The 23,778-nt window shown below is 34.3% G+C and overlaps 1 protein-coding gene across 2 annotated transcripts in view; it reads left to right on the top strand.

Annotated features, from left to right (window-relative positions):
• Positions 1 to 23,778, top strand: part of DYNC2H1 (dynein cytoplasmic 2 heavy chain 1) — a 182,683-nt gene that overhangs the window by 79,783 nt on the left and 79,122 nt on the right. For both annotated transcript variants that reach the window (XM_074916428.1, XM_074916437.1), the window contains 9 exons: positions 2,190 to 2,324; positions 3,073 to 3,216; positions 4,858 to 4,947; positions 7,358 to 7,423; positions 11,534 to 11,584; positions 13,696 to 13,773; positions 14,879 to 15,010; positions 16,904 to 16,976; positions 22,210 to 22,370. In XM_074916428.1, the coding sequence (XP_074772529.1) occupies positions 2,190 to 2,324; positions 3,073 to 3,216; positions 4,858 to 4,947; positions 7,358 to 7,423; positions 11,534 to 11,584; positions 13,696 to 13,773; positions 14,879 to 15,010; positions 16,904 to 16,976; positions 22,210 to 22,370 (930 nt within the window). The remainder of the gene's footprint in view (positions 1 to 2,189; positions 2,325 to 3,072; positions 3,217 to 4,857; positions 4,948 to 7,357; positions 7,424 to 11,533; positions 11,585 to 13,695; positions 13,774 to 14,878; positions 15,011 to 16,903; positions 16,977 to 22,209; positions 22,371 to 23,778) is intronic.

Raw genomic sequence — 23,778 nt, 5'->3', positions numbered from 1 at the left:
CTAGATATAGGCTGGTTTAGATTGATTAGAAATTTCATTGATTTTAATGTATTAAAAGAGAAGACTTTGTTAAAAATTATACTATTTCTTTTTTAAATTACGAGTTTTAAAAAAGCCACTTTTTAAAGCTTGTGAATCCCTTCTCAACTTGAGAAATGATTCTGCATTGTGAAAGGAAAAAAAAACCTGAAAGAAAAATTCCCAATAGAAAATGGAAGGATTAGTTAGGAGAGACATTTAAAACTTTAAACCTCCACATTTTTTTGTTTCTTATTATTGTTTCTTATTAGCAACTTATTAGCAACTCTCAAATTGTTTCTTATTAGCAATGAACTCTTTATAGTTAACATTTTCCTTTCTCATATTTAAAATTAATATTCTCAATTTTCAGTTTACCTTTTTATTTTAAAGGAAGTAATTAAGTTCAGAAACAGTTGTGCACCTCTGTAAGGAAAGGTAGCTTCCAAGGAGGAGGATGACTGTTTTCTGTTTTGTTTGCATCTTGTCATGGATTTCACAGGAACTGTACTTCATGCCCATAGGAATGGATCCTCAAATCCTCCTTCCTTCTAAAATGTCATAGATGCAGGGAGATTAATCTGCTGCCTCAGAACCCTCAGTCTGTAGCTGAGTCACAGAACATTGCAGTATCCAGCACAATGGACTTGAGCATAAGCTGTTTTACAGATTCCTCAAAAACTATTAAACTGAACTTTATTAAACTGGCCATTAATAGCTCCATTTTATAATTTTGCACATAATTACCTAATGTGATTTGAATTTCCACATTTACTGTCCCTATTAAACTCTCTATTAAGACTCAAATACTAAACTCAAATCTCTTTTAAAACTGGGGCAGATTTCTCTTTCAGGCAGAGCGAAACTTAAAAAAATTTCCATATTCAAAGTTGATCATTGTTTAGCACCTTAATGTCTACCAGACGCTGAGAGTTCAGAGATACAACAAAAAAAGTCTACTTAGAACAGATTTTTCGTGTGATCTTGGAACTCCAAAATCTTTCAAATTTGTCCAATCTTAGTTGTCAAGTGCAATATTTCAAGTAATTGATGACAAAGATGTCTGCAACAAAAAGTGACCAAGTATTAACATTGAGCTTGGTTTCAACTTTGGCGTTCTTGTTAGTACTGAAATCAAAATAAAAAAGACTCAGTGGAATCTGACACATGGTCTTTGTCACAAAGAAGTCAGTGCTGGAGGTGATCTAGCTAAATTCAAGTCAATCCTAAAGCAACATTATCATTCCATCTGAAGTACTCCAAAAACCTTGGAGTAATATGACATTCATGTTGTAGCTCTCATAGCTCACACTATGATTCCTCACAGCAAAATTGGACTCCTTGAAAAAACAGATGCTCTTGTCCTAAACTCTTTTCAACTAGAGAACTAAGTGCATTCTACTATTCTAACTGGCAAATCTCTGCCTCAAAATATCCTGAAATGCTGTCCTACAGGTAGTTGTTCAGAACTGATTTAGCTGACAAGAAGTCAATTTTATGTTGTCTGACTAAAAAATTGTATTGAAAGGTATTTACCAAAGGTTAGTAAAATCCCTTAAATAATAGTGAATCATTCAGGCTTTCCCCACTTATTATTAGAAGTGAAATTGTTTGCACAGGAGAACTCGGGGAAAATATGGAGTAATCTCAAGGATTATGAAGGGATCTCTGATTACAAAACTGAAGTTGTTGTAGTTGTTACTATTCATCTCAGCTGGAAATGAGAACTAAATTTTGCAGGGGTTATGGGAATATTTTTGAAGGAAAATTAATTTATGAATGACTAAGTACAGGAAGTCATTAGCCAATTTTAGGTTAAATTGGTAGTTAAATAGAATTAAAAATACTGTACTTTGTATTTACTGTGGGGATATTAGTGTGTAAGACTTGGATCATAGAAATCATTCTCAAAAGCTTGCTGATGACTTAAGTTTCAGAACCTGTCAGTCTGGATTTTTGGAGTTTGTGTTCTTGGGGTTTATTTTCCATGCTTCTTTAAAACAACATCTCAGTTTTTGGAGTAACCACATGGTTTTTAGTACTCTTGATGCATTAAATGGTTCAGAAATATGTACCAGTCAGAAAGGACAGCTTCCAAAATGGTTACTTTACAGGTTTTATTTAATGTAAGGTAGATGACTTTTGATGACTTTTTTTTTTTTTTTTTACAGGCACTTGCAACATCACAAGGCAATATACTAGAAAATAAGGATCTGATTGAATCTTTGAATCAGACTAAAGCAAGTAGTGCAGTCATCCAAGAATCACTTGCTGAATCTCACAGACTTCAGAGTTTCCTTGATAAGGTAGAAGAATATTTTGATCTTTTATTGCTAATGTTTTTCCTGCTAAAAATAGTAATCTTCTATATAGAGAGGATATATACATTCATAGGAGTATAAGATCAGTAACATACTAAATTAATTTTTCAGAGTAAAAGATATTTGGGAGTACAGAACGTATTTTCAGTAATTAAATTATTTTGTTTTACACATGGTGAATATCTACCCAATTTAAAGTCTGACAGTTTGAATTAAAGGACTTTTCTCCAAGGACTTACTGGCAAATAATGGGTTTTGACTTCATCTTTGACATCTTCTATTGTAAACAGTATGACTTATGTGGATGTTCTTACTTAATACATCCTTTACTATTGCAAAAATTTAGATCATTGGTGATGCTATTCAGCTGACATGCTGTTTTTGTAACAAATTACAGTTTTTCTCTGTGTTCTTATTTGTTTAGTTTAAAATTTTCTATCGAATTTTGGGATGTGTTCTGTGGTGGGAAGAGGCCTCCATTCCCTATGGATTAATTTCCAAAATATTCTTCATAATTTAAAGAATTTTTTGCTACAGATGTTTTTTTTAGGTTTTAAAATTTAAAGACAATGTTGAAGTCTTGAGTGCTTGTCCCTCAATTTGAAGAATCAGAAAAAAATCCGTTTTCTGAAGCAGTGGGAGTCATCTGAAAATTTTTGTCTGATGAATAAATGTTTATGTAGTAACCGGTAGATGGCAGTAATGTACTGTTTTCTTTATTTTTTATCCACAGGAGAGGGATGCCTATCTCCCTTTAGCTGAGAGTGCTAGCAAGATGTACTTTATTATCTCTGACTTGTCCAAAATTAATAATATGTACCGTTTTAGTTTGGCGGCTTTCCTGCGGCTTTTCCAAAGGGCTCTGCAAAGTGAGCAGGTATTTTCTCTTTTTCTGAAGCTGTTAATGCTGTAGAAGAATCAATCTGCTTTGATCCTTAGAATTTGTTAGTTGCTCTGGACATTTTTAGAAAATAATATATAAGAACTGACGATGAAATGTGTAATAGATAGTGATGCTGAACTGTTGTGCTTTAGACGTTCAGTACACAGGCACACAGAATTTTTAATGATCTTATGCTACATATAAATTGCAAAATTGCTGTGCCATCTGTAAACAAAGTAGCTCTTTGTGATTTCAGGCTTGCTCTTTGTCTAAGGTGAATTAGGAACAACAAGGTTGATTATAACTTTACTGAAGGTTTTATTTAAATAAATTAATGTTCTGATTGCAAATTATGCTAATTCTATCAACAAGGGGTAGAATAAGATAGGACCTATATTTCTACATGGTTCGGTTACCTGAAGGAAGATCAAAACGATCTACTTCTGTACACTTTGTAAGCATGCATGCAGCCTGTCTTGTTGAAAATGTAATTTTTACTTTTCTGAATTCTAATGGACAGTATATTTTTTTAATTGAAGCACAGCATTATGGATTTATCCCTTGTCATCTCATTCTTTAGATCTAAAACCCCACACTGAGTAACAATGCATTTTCTTTTTATTCAGCATTTCCAAAATTCATCTTATTTCTCTTTGTTTCCACTTTAAAAAGCCTTTCATCATGTCACTTTTGGATTCCCCTTTGTTCTGGCATCCGTGCTTACAATTTTCCTTTAGCTCCAGTCATTACCAGAAACATGGTTCTGACTATGTGAACTTGCTCTCTTTAAAGTTCTTTACGTATTACACCTTTTCCACAAGATGAGCTGCTTCTTGTTCTTACTTTCACACTTCTTTCATAATTTCTTTTATTCCTGGCCATTTTTTAAACTTCAACTTCTGGTTTTGCCTTCTTTGCTTGCTTCAGTTTTTTCTTCTTCTCTACCCAATACTACATTTTTCTCAAGCTGTCTTTCAGACATGGAAAGGTATTAGTCAAATCAGCTTGTGAATCCAAATTACCCTTCTTTATAAACTCATCTCTTCAAATTTCAGCATGGTAGAAAGGAACTTGTTTCTGATTAACCTTATACTACCTGTTACCTCCCTCACCTTTTCTTTTTTTCCCTCTTACCTCTTCTTTTAGCCTATCTTTCTTTCAGTTTTCTCCTGTTATAATCAGTCTTTTAGTGTGTAAGCTTTGAAGGAAAGGTATATTCACTATTATCTACAATGATTATTTCAGTTGGGCCAAATTTGGTTGAAAGTTTAGTAATTACACTTGATGTCAACATATCTGTTTAATAACAAATATGGTCATTCATTACATAACCAATTTTTTACCAAGTGAAAATGAAGAGATTTCATGGACACTAATGTTAGGAGAAGAAAATTTTATGGTGTTCACAGTCAAAATGTTCAAGGCCAAAATATTCATTTCTTAATGCTTCGGCATGAACTTCTCATTTTATCATCTATTCATTCATAGCTGCAGCTGAGTTCAATAATATGTTTTTAGACCTAATAAGTGTCATCTAGTGTTCAGATTATGTGTGTCATTCTGCTGAGATTTAGAAGGTACATAAAAAGATTTTTACTTCCACATAAATTTTTGAAATCCAAACTTTCTTTTTAGGATTCAAGTAATACTGAAGAAAGAATCAAGTCGCTTATTGGCTCATTGAAACATACAATTTATGAATATGTTTGTCGTTGTTTGTTTAAGGTAAGGTTGTGGCTATTTTTGGTTTTGTACAGTGCACTGGGTTTGAAAGTATTCTTTCAGCAACCAACACTTGATCTGCTTCACATAAGCAGAATTGTTTCAGTATGTATGTAAAATATGCAGAAAATTACACTTGCAATATTTAACATGCAGAATGAAGAGGACTAAAAGTTAGGATATGACAGTATTAAGATTGCTTATGCACATTTTTCCACATAGCAGTTTTCTAATGGACAAGACTATTCTCAGTCTAGTCCAATTTCTGCTTTACTTCTGGCTCCTCATCTCTGCCTCATTTTAGCTTCATAGCCAGTTCCAGGCTTCACAGTCTTCTGAGCACTCTTATTCTGTTTGCTCTTATTTCTAGCATTTCTAAGTATGCGTGTTCAACCTAACTGTCCTGATAAGGTTTTGTGGGGGTTGTTTTTTTTTTTTTAAAAAAAAAGTAAACAGAAAAAAACATTGTAAAGTTCTCCTTTCTCTTTTCACATCCTGCCTCAAATCTCCACCTGTTAGCTTGTTTGTTTCTATCTGTTGCCCTGTACCTCCATATAATGTTCTTAATGTATTTGTTGTTTGCTTTGGTGGATTTTTCTCTTGATTTCTTGGTGAAAACCTAGGATAGATCTGCCTTTCACATTCAATATTAATTTTTACTTTCACATGGAACAGTCATAACAGGAGGTGTTTGTCTCATAGTACTAGGCTGAAGAATGCATAGTAGGTCTGCACAGATGATTTGAGCAGTAGTACAAATCATGCAAGTCTGGAGTTTGATCTGTGAGAATGAAGAGATCTTAGAAAATTTTATATCTCCTCCTCCTCTTCCCCAAGTCTAGCAACACTATATTGAGGATACAGAGGTAGCAGTTATTTCTAAGGATTTTGCTTTATCAAAGTCCAAGTGGCTTCTCATGAAATACTATAATAATTTAATGGTAAATTATTAAATAATAGATCTGTATTATTTGAAATACAGATGCAGATGCAGTTGAAGTTACTTTTACTGCACATGAGCAAACTTCCCAGAGATGATGAACATCCTGAACACCCTTAGCTGATACTTCTGTTCTTGTTATATCTGTCTGTTTCTGAGCTGATGTGTCAGGGTTGTAAAAAGGCACCTGTTTGATAAAACAGTAATAATAAAAAGAAAGCAAAAATAATTTGTCCCTCATGTAATTTTGGCCTCAAAAACATAACAGACCTTGAGATGAGAAAGCCAATATTAGTCAAACTGTTCATCTTATACCTTATAACACATACATAATATTCACTAGAATATGCTTCCTCGTTTTTGGTCCTGTCCCCTCTGAAAAATCCGATGCAATTAATTTTTCAGTAGTATTCTTGTTAATTTAATATTCTTCAGAGTGGTAATTCTTGGGAGCTAAGGACAAACAGGCTGTCATTTTGAGGTACACATGTGGGAAACCACACTATGGAAAATTCAAACTGTCAAGAATAGAATTGATTTCTATAGGAGTGCAGGTGTGTTGTATTTATCAGCTGGCTGAGATGCCTGTGCTTTGTAGACTTAACCCAATCCCACTAATCGTTGATTTTTCGTCTGTTCTTCCCTTTCACCCGTGCTTTATGTTTTTAGTTATGTTTCACTTTCTTCAAAGGAAAATAAGAGTTACCACCTTCCTTACGCTTACAAATTTTAATGAGAAAATATGTGTATATCTTCTATTGTCTGGTAAAATACATTTTCCAGACAACAGCCAGACTTTGAAAATTGGAGGCTTCAGTCTGGGTTTCTGAGTGGTCCTGATTTTCCAGAGTATCAACTTCCAGTGTTTCACATTGACTTCATTACATAGTAATGTATGCTTTCCAGCACAGTTTTGGTAAAACAGATCTGTGAAAGTTTCTGTGTATGGACAGAGGAATCCCAGTTTTAACAAGCCAATATTATTTTAAAAATTATTATCTTGAATGTGTGCATGGTTTATTCTATGGCTCCTTTAAATCTTTATTCCCGGTTTATTGCTCCTGCTCAGAGACTGGTTGAATTTCAAGTGATGCAACAGAACTAGGAAAAAGTCAGAAGGTTACAGTTGTTTGGGTTTTTTTTTCAAAATTCCATTTCAAAAATTTGCTATCAGATTTCAAGCATTTTCTATGCAGAGTTTAAAAAATAATGGATTCTCCTTAGTATGCTTGCTTTATTACAAATACCTGGATTTTTTTTTTCTTCACGTGAATTTAGATGTGCTTAGGTATAGGGTTTGGATTAGTGTTTAACTACGTTGCAGAGGTATGTAGCAATTTTGAGTTAGGATATGTGTCATTAAGTTACGTGGAATTAGAGGTGTTTTATTAATGAAATTTTGTTAATTATGAAAAAAGCAGAAAGGTGACTTTTGATGAATATTTAAATACATTGTTACTGCTTTTATTTCAGGCTGATCAGCTAATGTTTGCTTTACATTTTGTACGAGGAATGCACCCTGAACTTTTTCAAGAGAATGTAAGTGCTAGAGGAAAAAATTCCCATGTTTTTTACTTAAACTTAATATGAAGAGTAAATCAGTAAATAAAAAGTTTTTGTCAGTAAGTGTAGGACTTGAGATTTTAAATTTATACGCTACTATTTTTCTTAAAATAGTTACTTTACTTATGATAGTTACTTTTGGATGTTAATGTTATTGTTACTAGGTTCAAAGTGAAAGTTACCATGAGAAGGTAGGTAAATGATTGCCTTTTAAATAGGGTTCTGAAAAAGATGTTTATGGAGGGTTCTTGTGGTTTTTTGCAGACACTGTGTCAGTGTTTCCTCCCATCATGTGGCTAGACATTTATCCATCCTTCCAGTTAAAGATGGATATTCCTTTATAAGTAAAGTGATGGATACACACCTGTTTCACTGTGACCAAGGGTTGCTGGTGCATCTTGCCTTTGTATTGAAATGCAGAAAAGGAGTGCAAGATCTAGGGAGAAATTAAGTCTGATTCTGCAACCTGTAGTTGAAGACACTTAAAGCAAAGAGTCTTCCTGGAAGGTGAAGTAACAAAGTTATCTTCTGTGCATTTCAGCCACTTATTCTTCAGTGTCTAAGAAATTTCTGGACTAGTGATCATTACTGTTCTCATTTGGCACAGTATCTTCAAGAGTGCCCTTTACAGAGGGTGTCCTTGTAAGTTGTTTGCTGGCCACTTATTGGATTCTTTGCACCACAGTGGCTTATCTTTGAGACAAATGATGAACTCATCCTGGAATGGTTTATATTTTTGATAGCATAGTGGGATGCAGTTGATATAAGTTCAAACCACATTTAATAAAAATTACTATCCATTCAGTTTACAGGCAAATGCTGCGTTATTAGCATATTCACATAAAAATGAGAGATGTCATGTGACACTTTTGACAATGGTCTGAATAGTGAAGTATAGTGAAGAGAGGGTGGAGTGTCTTTGCATTAGAATCAGGGGGAAGGCCAACAGGGCACATGTCATAGTGAGAGTCTATTATAGGCCACCCAACCAGGACAGAGAGGTGGACGAAATATTCTATAGGCACTTAGGAGAAATCTCACGATCGCTTGCCCTATGTTCTTGTGGGAGACTTCAACTTCCCAGACATCTGCTGGAAATAAACCACAGGGAACTGGGGGGATTTAGTCTGGAGAAGAGGAGGCTGAGGGGAGACCTCATTGCCCTCTACAGCTACCTGGAAGGAGGTTGCAGAGAGCTGGGGATGAGTCTCTTTAACCAAGTAATAAGCAATAGGACAAGAGGTAATGGCCTCAAGTTGCGCCAGGGAAAGTTTAGACTAGGTATTAGGAAGCATTTCTTTCCAGAAGGGGTTGTCAGGCCTTGGAATGGGCTGCCCAGGGAGGTGGTGGAGTCCCCATCCCTGGAGGTGTTTAAGAGTCGGGTCGACATAGCGCTGAGGGATCTGGTGTAGTTGGGAACTGTCAGTGTGAGGTCAATGGTTGGACTGGATGATCTTCAAGGTCTTTTCCAACCTAGATGATTCTGTGATTCTGTGAATGAGGCATAATCTGAAAATGCCTAAAATGGGGAATTATTTACCAGTTGTTTAGAGGCTACTGTGTTCCCAGCAAAACTGCAGCAGTGCTTAAGTACTGCTAACCCTCATTTCCATAGGGCACACACATCTCACTAATAACATGTTCCTCTCTGAGTATTAGGGTATTTTGTTATTGGGGTATTATTTGGGTATTTAATATTATTATTAATGCTTTTGCCCAGCAGAGGTTCATAGTGAATTTGCATGTTTTGGGTAAAATGGTACATCTAGTGGTGATTGATTTGGTAACTAAAACTGGTAACTAAAAAAAGCCTATCAAAATTCATCTGAGCAGGTTATCCTAGCCTGTCTTTATAGGAAACAGGAAGAAAACAGACCCATCAAAGAAGCAATTAGTTTAATCATAAATTAATATTGTAAAATAGATCAGATTGTTTACTGCTAAAATTGCTTGCTTCTGTCCATTGCCCTTACAGGCAGATGAGACTAGCTGTCTGAAATGTAGATGCCAAAGTTACAGTTGTCTATTGTGTAGTGAAATTATTCCTATAAAGTCTCCTTGCAGTAGAACCTTATGCACAATTGAGTCAATACAATTGCTTAAATGTGGCTGATTAGTGTGAGTCAAGACAAATTTAGTTATCTAAAATACTTACATGGAATGGAGAGACAAAGCTATGGCTCTGTACTAACTAGAAGCTGGAGACCAGAAGGATTATCAAATGGTGGAAGATGTCAATTTGCTAGAGCAGAGTTAGGTAAAAGGTAAAAATCAGATAATATATTTGAAGATAGTAATGGAACTTAGTTATATGAAGGATGTGCGTTTAAGATACAAGTTTTAAGAAAGGTTTCTTGAAACCTTTTGATGTTATGAATGCAGTGTAGTTTTATTGCTGATGTATGATTGAGCAAGTGAAATCCTGCAGTTTTTCAGCAATGAAGCTGCCTGATAAAAATAACTCAAATCTTGTTGGTAGAGGCATACTCTGGCTACTCTTCATTATTAGACCTTCCCTAATTTATTCTTTTTTTCAACTTCTGAAAATACCTTGCTTTATCTTTCTAGTCCTTGGGTTTATAAATTCATGAAGGCAGCAACTTGCAAATATCTTTCTGACTAAATTAAAGCCTGGCTGCCAAGGCTTCTTAAGTATTTGTAAGTACTGCTTTATGTGTTGGTTGCTATTGTTTAGCATGCATTTCCATCAGCTATTAGAGTTCTTAATCAGCTTAATCTAAGTTACATATAATGCACATTCCTGCAGTATCTGAGTACTCAAGAATTAAAACAGGCAAATAATATCAATAATTTCCTTACCTCTCTGAAAAGTAGAAGTTACTTTAATTAAATTGTTAAGAAAAGAGTTCTTGTGCAAAATATTTATTGAGGAAAATGAAGATGAAGTGGTTATTCTTTTAGAGTTATTTTTTTTAAAGCTTTTAATGTGATGAGGCTAGAAGTTGCTTATTATGCTGCTAGAGAATTTAGTATTCTAAGGCCCTGTCCCAAAGGAGTTCAACCTTCTGCACTTACGAATTTTTTGCATAGTGATGAGGAATTTATAGTACAACTTCAACATTATACTACAGAATGCCTTGGCTCTTAATAGAGACTTTCTCTTTCTGAATCAATACATATAGATTTTTCTGAGGTAGTTTTACATGTCTCTACATATTATACTTTTGCTTTTCCCTATAAAAATAATACACAATTTCTGGTTTTAAAACTGGGGAGTCTTCATGTATTTTTCTATGCATGAACATTTTTTTTGTCATCAGGAGAGGAGCATCAGTTTGTAATTGAGAGAGTTGTTTCAAGACTTGACTAGATTGATGGGTGCTAAAAGCTATGCTGTGTTCTGTAGTGGTTGATTGACTTTTTCATTTGGAATGTTACTATTGTCTTAACAATTAACAAAAAATTATCATAGTATTATAGATACTGATTATGTAAAATTTCAATACTTCTGAAATTTTTTAGTATCTTTTTTACCATCTCCAAATACAGGATTACATAATTTCTAGTACATGCTTAAATACTTACATAATCTGTTTTAAAATTATTAAAAGCTGTTTCTGGATACGAATACCAAGTGTAAAAGATTTAATCATACATAAATTAATCTTCCATTTCCCTTTCTTAATGCAATCAATGTATTCATGATACCAGTCTCTTATATTGTATTCCTCCTGTTATAATAATTTCATCTTTTGGAAGTAGTTTCTTCTGTGTGGGCTACTAATGCACTATCAGGCAGTATGTGTGTCCTTGCCAGGCATATATGTCACTTCTTGCTAGTCAATAGTTAGGCAGTCTGGGTGGGAGCTCTGGGTGCTGAAAAGGATAGGGCTTCTCCTTTTGTTTCTTTTTCTTGTAAAGCACTGCAGTCACTTAGTTTGGATTCTGCAAAAGGAATTACATACTGGTAGTATCACCTGAGTTTTTAAAAATGTTTTATAATCCATTCAGATTCTAGGCTTTAATTTGTTTATCTTCCCGTTGTGCCTGCATGCTACTACATGTTAATCTTTATTCATAAAGGTGTCTTGTGACTTATCTGAGTTGTTCATTTATTCCTCCTAGGAATGGGAGACTTTTACAGGTGTGATCGTTGGAGATACCATAAGAAAATCAGTAAGCTACATTTGTTTGTGTATTTTGAAATAAGGAACATTTACTTAAACCCTGAAAAGTTGTATTCTTACTCTACAGTTTGTTTAATTAGTTGTGTTGATACATTAAAGGAACAAATAACTTCTCACATAGTAATATAAAAATAGAAAGACTTGGACTTTCTGGATATGGCAACTCATTTTCTAATTTGCATAACTGTTTGCTTTTGCTGCCTTTTTTTTTTTTTTTTTTTTCTTCCTGTTACCAGGATTACAATTTGTTTTTTCTATGGTATGTTTGAGGAGGCTTTAAGCCCTCTTCTGTTACTCAAATCAGTGTTTCTGAATCTCTCTCTCCCGGTATCATATGTGAGTTGTACTTTTTGGACGAACTGATGGAATTGTCCACACACTTTGCTAACTTTGACATGCTTTTTTCCCCAGCCTCGGAGTTCTACATTTGGAAATGTATTTTTATATTTTCCTAGGTGACAGATCTGGTTTGAGAAGTTTCTGTTGCATGGCTGACCAACCATGCTGTCGTTTACTAAGTGTCTCTCAATTCTACTGAATCTGTATACTTTCAAAATAACCTTCCAGTAGAAAAGGGTAGAGAAAAAAGCTAAGCTTTCTATAGTCTTATTCATTATAGCCCTTTGAACCAAGTATTTTGACAAAGGTTTTGAAAGGTGTTTTTAGGAAACATGAGCCCAATCAGGAATCATGAGCTCAGTCTTTGCCTGTTCTTTTGCTAATCTCCTCCTCCATTCAGTGTCGGGCTACCTCATTTCCATCAGGTTTAGCTGCAGCTTTCATCATTCCCAATTACTTTTAAACTTTAGCATTAATTAGATATTTATTAGGGTATCTGGTACATCCAGTGATACAAGACCAATGTGAGTACCTTGGTTTTAGAATATCCCTGACACCAACTGTGTTCACATGCATGCTGGCAGACGTGACAAGTCACTTAAAATATGGTGTATTATTCAGGTTTTCTTCCTTAGGCAGCTGATTGCTAAAAAGATCCTTAAATTCCCAATTTCTCTAGCCCTTAGATGACTCTACAGGTTTTACATTTCAGTGTGAATATATAATTCCCTCTTCATCTCTATGGAGTCTTTATAATGAATTCAATTAAATATCAGTGAACTTGGTGATTGTCAAGTATTTTCTTGCTGTAGGTCATTTTCAAGCTATGTGAGGTCTGACTGTATAATGGAATTTAAAACCAGTCCTAACTCTACCCCACCAAACACAGAACCCATAGATTTTTGAAAGATTGTGGACATATGTGATTCAACCCCAATTCTAACTGGAATGTATAGTGCAGACTCATCTCAACTTTTTTCCTACAACTGCTTCCAAGTTTCCTACTTTTGGTCTTTCTCTGACTTCATAACTCATGTCTGAGACATCCTTTCATAAGAAAGCTTACCTTTTTTTCTGCTGAACATTTAAGATTGCTATTGAAGTTGCTCAGTGGTTGAGAGATCCTGTTTTCATACAGAGACTGTCAGACTGGTTAATGGGTACTGTAAGATTTTTTATAGAAAATGATATAGCAAATACAGAGATTCTACTGGAGCTTAAGTTATGTTGCTCATCCTTTGAATTTTGCATCTAAGGAGCAGAAAAATAGAACTATGGCCAAACTTTACCAGTGCAGAGATGTCCAGAAGTGATGCTTTGCCTAGCGAATTACCCCAGAATTGCCTTTTGCATGAAGAACCATGTTCTTCATGGCTGCTAATATGTGCAATGGAATTATTTTTTGAATTCAGTTGCTGACAGTACATATACAGATAGCCAGGCATTTGAGTCACTTGTTTTTAATGGAAGAGAGAACTACTTAGCATTCAGTTTGTCATACAGATACTCTAAATGGTAAAATATTTCCAGGCTCAAATGGTTAAGCAAATGTTAATGTGAACAGTATATCTCAAATTTAAATGCAAATTGATAGCTTTTCTTGTGTTATGCCATTTATGAATTTAGCAACAGATCACAGAAAGATTCCTGTTGTGAATGCTATTTTTATTAAAAACATGGGTTTCACAATCTTATTACTGAATATACCGTTTCACAAAAATTTGTGTGACTTATGTGTGTAACGTAACTTGCTTCAATAAGGATTCACAAAGAAGTGTTCGTGACCAGATTCCTTCTTGGATAGAACAGGACCGAGCCTGGGCAGTAGCAACTTTGAAGGTAAACATCAAGTGGTGGGTTGAATTTAACTTAAAATGCCTTTGGTTTTAGCAAATAAAAATTTGAACATGAATACTCAAATATGTACTTGTAAGATGGAAATATTTTGTTATTTTAAACTCTCTATTCTATCTTCCATAGCCCATGTCTTAAGATATACCCTCTTGAAAAAAAACCTGTTTTTTTTTTAATTTAATCTAATTTTTCTGAGCCTTTTCATGTATATCTCTACCCCATCTAACAATAAATTTCAATGCATGTGAATGAACCTATAACCTTACTGATATTAGAAAATACTGTAAGCCTATCCAAGGTACTACTATTTCTATAGGTATAAAAATAGACAAAAAATTGCAAAGAATATTTAAGTTCTCTTAGGTTTCTCGTACTGTGGTAAGAACCATAAACTGTTAATTGGGAAACGAGTTTTCTACTTACAAGATTTCCATGCACAACTTTAAAGGTATTTCAGAGTTTGTTATTGCTCAGATAAAGTAATTTCAAACTAAAACAAAACAATTTCTTGCTTTGGTTCATCTTGCAACAGTCAATGCTGAAGTCCTCTGTTCCTGAAGGGAACTAAATGAAAATACTAGCCCTTGAAATTCTGTTTTAGGCTCTTCTGCTCCTGCATGTAGCTCAGTGGCAAGAAGGAAAGATTTGACTAGTCTTTGGCAAGGACTTCTGCTGCTAAATCCAGAGTTCATTATTTTTCATTTCTCTTCACCAGGGATAAAGAACAGTTGAAATAATGGTGTGACAAGCATGATTGTTAGGGGGTTAAAAAAACAACCAACCAACCCAAAAGTAATGGGGTGAATCAGTATTAAGGAAAAAGAAAGGACTACAATTGGGTAGAGCACAGAGTTTAAAAACAAAGAATCTAGAAATTTAAAAACAGAAATAATTTTCAGAAAATAGGTAGACAAATGGTTAATTTTAAAATCTACCCTTTTCTTCTTTAACTCCAAGGATAAAATTGAATTATGTGATATGAACAGGTATTTACAGGTTTAGAGTCATAATGGTATTTGTAAATTCATTAAAATATACAGTGTCCAAATAGCTATTCTTTATTGTTAAACATGCATTATTTGTTTTGTAGATTTCTCTCCCAGGTCTCTATCAGACACTTTGCTTTGAAGATGAAGGTCTGTGGCACACTTTTTCTCAGAGTTCTGTTTGTGAACAAGATTTTCCTTCTACTATTATAAAAAGAATTTCCATATTTCAGCAGGTAATCTTTTCATATTAAATTATTTTAAAATAATTATGAGTTCAGCATTGAAAGTATTTTACATCTTCAGAATTTAGGCTTCAGGCCTTGTTGAATTATAAGCAATGACAGTTATCTACATTGTTTTACAGCTTAACTATTTTATTTAGTATAATGGGTTTTTTTTCTATGATAGATACTTAGTTCTCTCTTACTGGAATCTTTTTTTGTGTTGGCATATTGGCTGCAACTGAGCATACACTGTAAGGCAACAACCTCTTTATTAATATTCACAGAATTAGTTTATGAATAGGTATTAAAATTCTTTCATGGTTGCTTTGTTACCGCAGAATTTGTCAGCTTGTTGAGCATCACTAATTTAGTTCATCATTAAATGTGCAAACTCACACATCTAACTGAAAACCACAAAACACAGTACCAGCCCCTACTTTTTAGAATAGTAGTCATGAAATACTATTCTTCCTGAAAGTCAACGAACCCACCAAGAATGTTCGAGAGGCAAGTTCCTTCCTTCACCCAGGGATCCTTCTCCTCTGGAAGAGAAAAATGTCATCACTCTTGTATTTATGGAAGAAAGGGTGTTGTTGCTTACTTTCAAATGATGCTGTGATTTTTCATTTGAAGTCACTTTATATAAAGTGAAGTCCTGTCCAAAGAAGGGGTGGTGTGCAAGACAATGTAGTTTCATGCTGGTTGGATCTTAGGGGCTCTTTATTTGGAGTTTTTGTGGAGGAGGAGAATTTCTAAAATAGCATGCATGGAATTTAGGAACAAACCATTTTGGAAAGGCATTTGTCTGAGTCATGTTTGGTTTGATGAAATGCAGAAAAGCAATTCTTATGTGTACAGTGTATTCTCATAAAAATTCTGCATTTATAGGAAAATAAATCTGGAATGATCAGCATATTACATATCTAGTTCCTTGCATAGAAAGTATTAAGAATGTTTCTGTTGATGAAATATACTGAAACTACCTGGTTAGATTTATATGACACTGATAAGTTAGTTTCTTCCAAATTGTGCTTTAAACTTAAAAATAGTGCAGTAGCACTTGGTGTAATCTCAGATTTTAAAAGTAGAACTTTCTTAAAAATTTAATGAAAATTTTTTCCTCCAAAACTAACAACAGACTTGGAAACTGGAATGTGATGGTAGATTCAGAATTGTGGTTTACAGGTCTACAAGTAAGGGGGTTTAAGGAGGGGTGTTGATTTTAATGAATGATTTCTACTGAAGTTGCATTAGTTGCCTGCACTGAACATGTGTAGGAAATTAACTGAAAAAGAAGTAGCTGGCAGGGAAACTCCTAATTTAATTTGTATCTGAATTGATTAGCTGTTCATGTTTGTAGTCTTTTGAAGAACAGAAAAAACATCTGCAGTACTAGGGCATTTCAAAGTCAAAATGTCTCAGAAAAACTAGATGTAAAACTCTAAAAGTGTACTTAAACAAAGGAAATTCTTTCAAAACTGATTATTTTACTGTATTACTGCACTGAAATTAGAAATTAGTATTCCAGTTAGGATGATACTGCCTAAATACATGTATGGGATTTAGATTACCAGTATAAAGCTAAATTTGCTTTCTGTCATTCTGGCTACCCACATAGCCACCTTTTTTCTAAAACATTGTAGAAAAAGTTCCAGTTTACAAATAGTCATTAGCTGTAGATCTATCTTCTCATCCTATTAATAAGACAAACTACTTACAAAAAAACCATTAGATTAGATTATTTTGGAAAGGAATGATTTGATAGCTCTATATATTCAGAGAAAATAACTTTGTTCTAAAGAGAAGTTTAAAGAATTCAGCCTTCTTAGAAGAGTCTTGCTTTTTAAATTGTCACAATATACTTTTATAAATTAATCTCCCCTGAATATATTTTATTTTAAGGTACTTGTGGTCCAGGCTGTCCGACCAGACAGGCTACAGAGTGCCATGGCTCTTTTTGCATGTAAAACCCTAGGTAAGTTAATTTTTCACCTGGGTGTGTCTACACAATGATTAAATATTTTTTTTTGTCCTATGTTTCTCTTTTATTTTATAGTTCTTATGGAGTTGCTAAATTTTAGGATTTGAAAATATGCTGGTGGATTGGCTGATTTTGTTCTTGTGAAATATGTTTAAAAGTGCCTTTAAAATGGTTCATGGTGTTTTAAAATATAATAAAAGATCTGTAGGATTCTTTTAATGAACTCTGGAAGACTAGAGTAATTAAGAAAGGAGGATAGCTGGTTTTCTAGAAGTTTTACCCTGCAGCACTTTCCTTAAGACACAAATTTTGCAAAAATAATATTTCATTTAATGTCCATTAAAAACCATTAGGTTTGAGATTTTACAAATTGGATCTCAAAACATCGTTTCATATTTTTAGTCATGTTTGTCAGTCTCTTGGACTGTAATACATTTTTTTACTGTCTGTTTAGAAATACCCATGATGTAGAGTGATTCAATATTGGTCTATTTGTTCTATTCTGTCTGTTTCCTCTCTGAGGTTTATTGTATCTAGAGTTTGGGACTTACATTACAATATTGCAATACAGCACACCAAAGCCTTCAGTTTTTAGCAGTTAATGACAATATGCATATGGAAGATGAATTATGAGTGTCTCATTGGGGTGAACACTGTAGTTTTAAAAGTCATCTTTTGCATTACATAGGGACGAGTCAGATTTTGTTTTTAAAGTGGTACAGTGTCAGGACAGAAGTGGGATTAACAGTAGGGAAAGGATCTAGACTGTAAAGACCATAAATGTAAGTGGCAAAAGCTTTTGTAATGTGGTAGAAAATGAACCTGGAAAATTGACTCATAGGCTGCCAAGGTAACGGCTGGACTTACATTTCCAGTACTTGTGAAGACCTGCAGTTTGAATGATCTTGAGACGGGTGATTTTGAGTGATAATGTAATAGATGAGTTACATATAAAAAACAATGACTGTGGTAATTTTAAGTTCTTGGTATAATGTCATTTCTTATTAGTATAAGATTAGGTGTAAGTTTAGGTCTCTGGTTCTTACATTTTTAACATTTATGTGAGAGTTTATCTTGCTCCCTCTTTATGCTCTGTCTGTGGGCATTATTTGTTGGTCAAAATTTGTTCCATGTCTGCCACCAAGGCTGGTATTTTCAGGAGAAAAGTTAGCCTCCTCTGTCAAACGTTATTAGTAGATAGAGAGAGTACTTCATCACGGTGAGTGTACAGATCCCATGCTAACAATGTTCCTGCCTCTTGGAATCAAATGGCAAGAACAATCTGCAGTAGGTGTGATTCAAAGCCCAGCAGAGACCTGAATGCAGAGTCAGTTTACTGACCTGCTTACTGTTTTCTAAATCTTAATTAATGTGTTACATAAATTGGTTAGGACTGTCTTGATGCCAGTTCCTTGGAGGCATTCCACAAGGGAATGTTTTTTGGTGAGTGAAACTATAGCCTCACTGAGGAAGTCAGAATACTGTTGACTCCATTTGTAGGCAAGGTTTCATCCACAGATTTTTCATATCAGTGAGATTTTATTTTGAGGTCATGTCATAAATCATGACTAGTGCTTTCCAACTCATAAAAGGAGTCACACTTGTATGAATACTTTTTTTCATATTTTTTTCTACCATGTCTTTTTCAGGGTCCTTGCCCTGAAACTTCTTAAACAAACTGCTTCACTTAGTTCAGAAGGGAACTGTTAAAGTTTCCAATCTCTTTTGGCCATTTTCCTGTGAGAAAAATGAGTTCTGGAAAAGCTGTAATAGCCTACAAGAAATTCTTCCACTTCTTTTTTATCCAAATGTGTTTTTTTTTCCTATTTTTCATCTTTTACTTATATTTTTAATTTATGGATGAAGGGGCATTAAGATAATTTCTTTTGAAGATAAAGTTCATAAAATTTTCTATAAATGTATTTCATGGGCACCCAAAGTGTGCTTATTTCTTTTTTTTTACATGCTGTAATGAAATGCACTACATTAGCAAAAATCATATTGACAGCATACTCCCAAACCATTTAATATCACTCATTGAGTTGGGGTTTTTATTATCTGCTTTAACTTAATTTTTTGAGTCTGGCTACATCAGAAATAGTATTTAAAGAGGCTTAATTTTAATTACCTACATTTTCATATTCTTTAAAAAGCAGAAGATATATAAGGAAAGAAAATCTGTGCAGGTTAAACAAGCATTTTATTCTCACAGATCATTTTCTATAAAGTAGACTAGAGCTCTCATGGTCACATTGCATCTAGGCCAAAACAAAATTACTTACCAAAACAAAAAGAATAACCTCTCGTACTTATATTGGAACTGTTAATAGTAGTAATACATTTGCTGATATTTTTGTACATTGTTTCTCTGTGTACAGCTCACCAACAGAAGGAGTTTTAACAGGCACTTTGAGTTCAAGTTCCAGCTGCTGTAAATTTGGAAAATTTACACTGTAATAATTTTGTAAATGATGCATCTCAAGAGTGCTACAATATATTTGGCTAGGCAGTTACTCATTTACAATTGCACCTCTTTTAAGTTAGCATTATTACCATAAATACATGATTATAATAACTTAAGTTGCAGGTGTACACATATACATCCATTGTGCAATCATAGTGGTTTATTCTATTCCCCAGTTAATGAGAGGCCAAGCAGTAGTCCCCAGTTAACACTGAGTTATGTAGGATATCAAAACTCTTAATCAGTTAATCTTCTCAGGGATCTGTGTGCCTTCTGCTTGCACTGCCAAAAATAATAATACAGCTAAAAGAGTCTCTGGTTTATCTTGATGGGAGTATATTCCATGCAGCTGTTTGTAGCAACAAAGCAGTAGGAACAGGAACTGAAGAATGGTTGAACAGGTGGAGAGGTTTGTCGACCATGTTACCATCTTTGTCAATGATAAGAACATCATGAAGTCTATACTGAAACCTTTTGCAGTGACCAGTATTTTATGTCTCCAGGGTTTCTCAACTGGACTTAAAAGACCCAATAGGTTTGCCTTATATGACCTTGTACATCTGTTCTGCATTTCCATGTAATAACAAAATATCTGCAGCATTGCATGATGCCCATTCCACAATGTTAATTAGTGGTCATAAAGATCTCCATTTGATTTTTGTATCCTTGCTGCCTGTTGACTTCAACAGATATTTTTTGTCCTGTATCTTTCACAGGATTTGAAACAGTAGTGAGATTGTTAAAATTATTTGTTTCACTGAAATAAAAGATAATAAAACTTAAAATTAACCTTTCCAAACGCTCACTTTTAATCAAATTTTAATCTAAAATTCGGTGTTAAGATTCTCAATATATCTTTATTGCCTATGTAGCTAGTGATTAAGTTCTAATAATGCTTTATGTAATGTTTTAATATTTATATTAATATGGAAACATTTATATTTTGATACTTCATCAGTGAAATATAGTTACAGTGAGAGGGATTTGATGAGATGAAACTTGCTTAAGGTGCAAGACAGTGGTTTATAGCCCAAATATCAGAACACATCATAAGTACCTCTTCCTTGTCCTCATCCACAGAAAGAAACATTTGATGTTTTTTTAATTACATGCATAATGCTGTCTTCCATTTTCAACATTATAAACATTCTTTCATAAAAACTAAAATAAGCATTCTTACAGAATTCTGTCATGATCTACTTACTGATATTTTTCTTTTATTGTGTAGAGTGACTCAAATAGCTTGAATTATGACTGTAGTTGAAAAAAACTAAACCAATCTCTAGTTAGAGATCGTTTCATTTTTTTTACCTTAGCTAATTTTTCTATTTTCTTTCTTTCTTTCTTTCTTCCCTCTCCACCAATAGCTTAGCTATTTCTATTTATTATGTTAGTGAAGGAAATGTTAAATCTAGAGTAGTTTGCATTTTTGTAAAATGTTACTATAAGCTCAGTTTGGAGGAATGACTACAAGACTAATATGCTGGGCAGCTTTCATTCAAAGTGTAAGCTTTTTTACAGGCCTTCTGAAAATGCATCCAAATTTGGACAATACAGGATTCATTGAGAAACAACTTGCAGATGTTTGTCAGACATTTTTCAGATTCTGACAGTTAAGAGTCCCTGAAAAGTCTTCCTCACCGAGCATGCTTCAGTCCAGCACTGCAGAACACAACTTTCATTTCATTTTCATTTTTATGTATCTTCTAGCGTTTAGGGCTTTTTAGCAGTAAACAGCAGAACTCATCAAGGGAGCTGCCCATATCAGTTGCCTTATGGCCTCAGTTCATGTATTTATCTCTGCTTATACTACCTCTGCATGCCTAATAAACGTAAAATGAAAATATTTTCCAATATTAGTTTTGTTGAATTCTATTTTTTTAAACATTCTGATTGATAGTGATTTCATCTGTTTAGTTGCATCCATTAGAGTCTCTGTACAGATGCATACAGAGAACCCAGACCTCATACTAACCTTTGCCAACCTGACACGCTATATTCAAATTATATAGTATTGTTCTATGTGGAGATAATAGCTTAAGTCTGAAAGCAGACTGTGCCCTCAAGTAAATGTGTATGGTGTCTTTCAGTAGGTGTGGCAAAGGTGTCACTGATTTGGGCTCTTCTGTCTTACTTTATGTTGTGATTTCCCATTGCACCTAACACTTCACTATTTAAAGACCAGTCTAAAGATGCATTGAAAATATGTGGCTGACACTGTTCATGATACACTTACACATGTAGCTTTGGGCTTGCGTATAGATGCCTTGCCTATACTAGGTCAACATTCTAGACATTTAAGTTGTGTATTAAAGCAAATAATAGACTAAAGTAATTGTAGTACCAAGAACTGTGTAAAGTTAATGTCTAATAATGAAGGCTGTCAGGCCAAGAAAAGAGAGAAGTTCTGCATGTGGACATATATGCTGCAATTAGTTTTAGCAAAAATCATAGCTTCTCATATTCTTATATTCCAGCTCTTCTCTTTTTGTATGTTTTCTTGAAGACTATTCTCTAAATAAAGACTGTGGTTTATACTTGTCAAACTTGGAAGTCCAGGTGCCATTTTGGTTATTGTGTCTTTTTCTTATCAATATAGGGTGCCTTCTACCTGCATATTGTAAAGATTTTTCTTCTCATTGTAGGACCATTTTTATGGTCTCCACTGAACATAACTTTGACAGCCAGATGACCTCTAAAGTTGTTAATGAAGCACTTCCATCCTGTGTAGTCACTTTATTTCCATAATAATTCTAATCATAGGAATAAAAGAATTATCTCCATTGCCTCTGAATTTGAAACGTCTGTATAAAGAGACTCTGGAAATTGAGCCCATCTTGATAATGATTTCTCCTGGTGCTGATCCTTCTCAAGAGTTGCAAGAACTTGCCAGTGTTGAAAGAAATACCGAATGCTACCATCAGGTCAGTCTTAGATAAGCATAATGATTAAAAACCACAGTGTGTAAAATTTTACAGTAGTGTTATCTGTTTTACCTTGTTTTTTAAGAAAGTTAGTATGTAAAAACTTAATTTGTTGTTCCCACCTATCTCACCACTAACTTCTGATTCCATTGGCAAAATGGGTTGTAGAAGAGAGACACAATTAGTGATCCTCACAGAATCAGAATCCACACAAGAGGAATTCCTCCAACTTGGAGAAGGGAAAAATTAGAAGATAGACAGAAGAGAACAAGAGACTGAGAACTGGTAGACATGCTGAAACATTATTTTTTTTTAGTGTGAAGTAATCTAAATATGAAGAAAATCCACTAAAAACTAGGCTTCATAATTTCTTCTGCTTACAGGACTTGCATATTTCTTTCTTCAACAGAAAACATAAATCAGTTGTTCAGTGTTTGTGAATACTTTGTTATTTTATGAAATTATGGAAAATATTTTGAGAAATTTCACAAGTAAATGTTTACCAACTAATTGTTGATGGGAGTTCTTGAACAGAACTTTTATTTTCAAGTCTTTTAAAAAAAGTATTTACGATCGACCGTGCAAGAAAGCCATAAAATATCAAAAAGAAGCATACAACACTGAAATTGTTTGCCCAGCCAACATAACAGTTGCTTTTTGTCATGGTATACAACTTCTTCCCTGTTTTGCATTCAACACAAAACTGAACTGGATGAAGATAATTCCTCTTTAGCAGACCTTAATCAGGAATTGTACTGTTAAGAAAACATATTTTCTGTGTCTGTTTCAAAATTTGATCTATGCAGAGGTGTTGAAAACTTTTTTTAAGAAGAAATTTTCTGTAGCTGTTAAATTCATAAAATAACCTAGATTGGAAGGGACTTCTGGAGATTATCTACTTCCCCCCTGAGAGCGGAAGGTCCCCCCTCCAAGGATGGAGATCCCACAGTATCTCTGGGCAACTTGTCCCAGTATTTGACCACTCTCTCAGGAGAATATTTTTCCTAATATCAATTCAGTGTTTCCCGTATTACTACTTGTGTGCATTGCCTCATGTCCTATCACCATGTGCCTTTGAAGGAATCTGGTTCTATCTTCTCTTCATTCTTCAGTCAGGGTGTAGACAGCAAGAAGGTCTCCTGTTTGCTTGGTAAACAAACCCTCCTCAGTGTGCCCCGGCCATGTTGGTGGTCTGCTGTGGGGTCACTTCAGTATGACCATGTCTGCCATATACTGAGAAGCCCAAAACTGGGCACAGTACTCTGGATGGGGTCTCACAGGTTCCAAAGAGAGGGAATGATCACTTCCCTGGACTTGCTGAAAGCTTTGACTAATATGTTCCATTCCGCTATTGGCCTCTGTTGCAAGGGCCCACTGTTGATTCATATTCAACTTGTTGTCCACTAGG

This window comes from Athene noctua, chromosome 1, assembly GCF_965140245.1.
Source record: "Athene noctua chromosome 1, bAthNoc1.hap1.1, whole genome shotgun sequence".
Taxonomy (NCBI): domain Eukaryota; kingdom Metazoa; phylum Chordata; class Aves; order Strigiformes; family Strigidae; genus Athene; species Athene noctua.
This window is presented reverse-complemented; position numbering and strand designations above follow the sequence as displayed.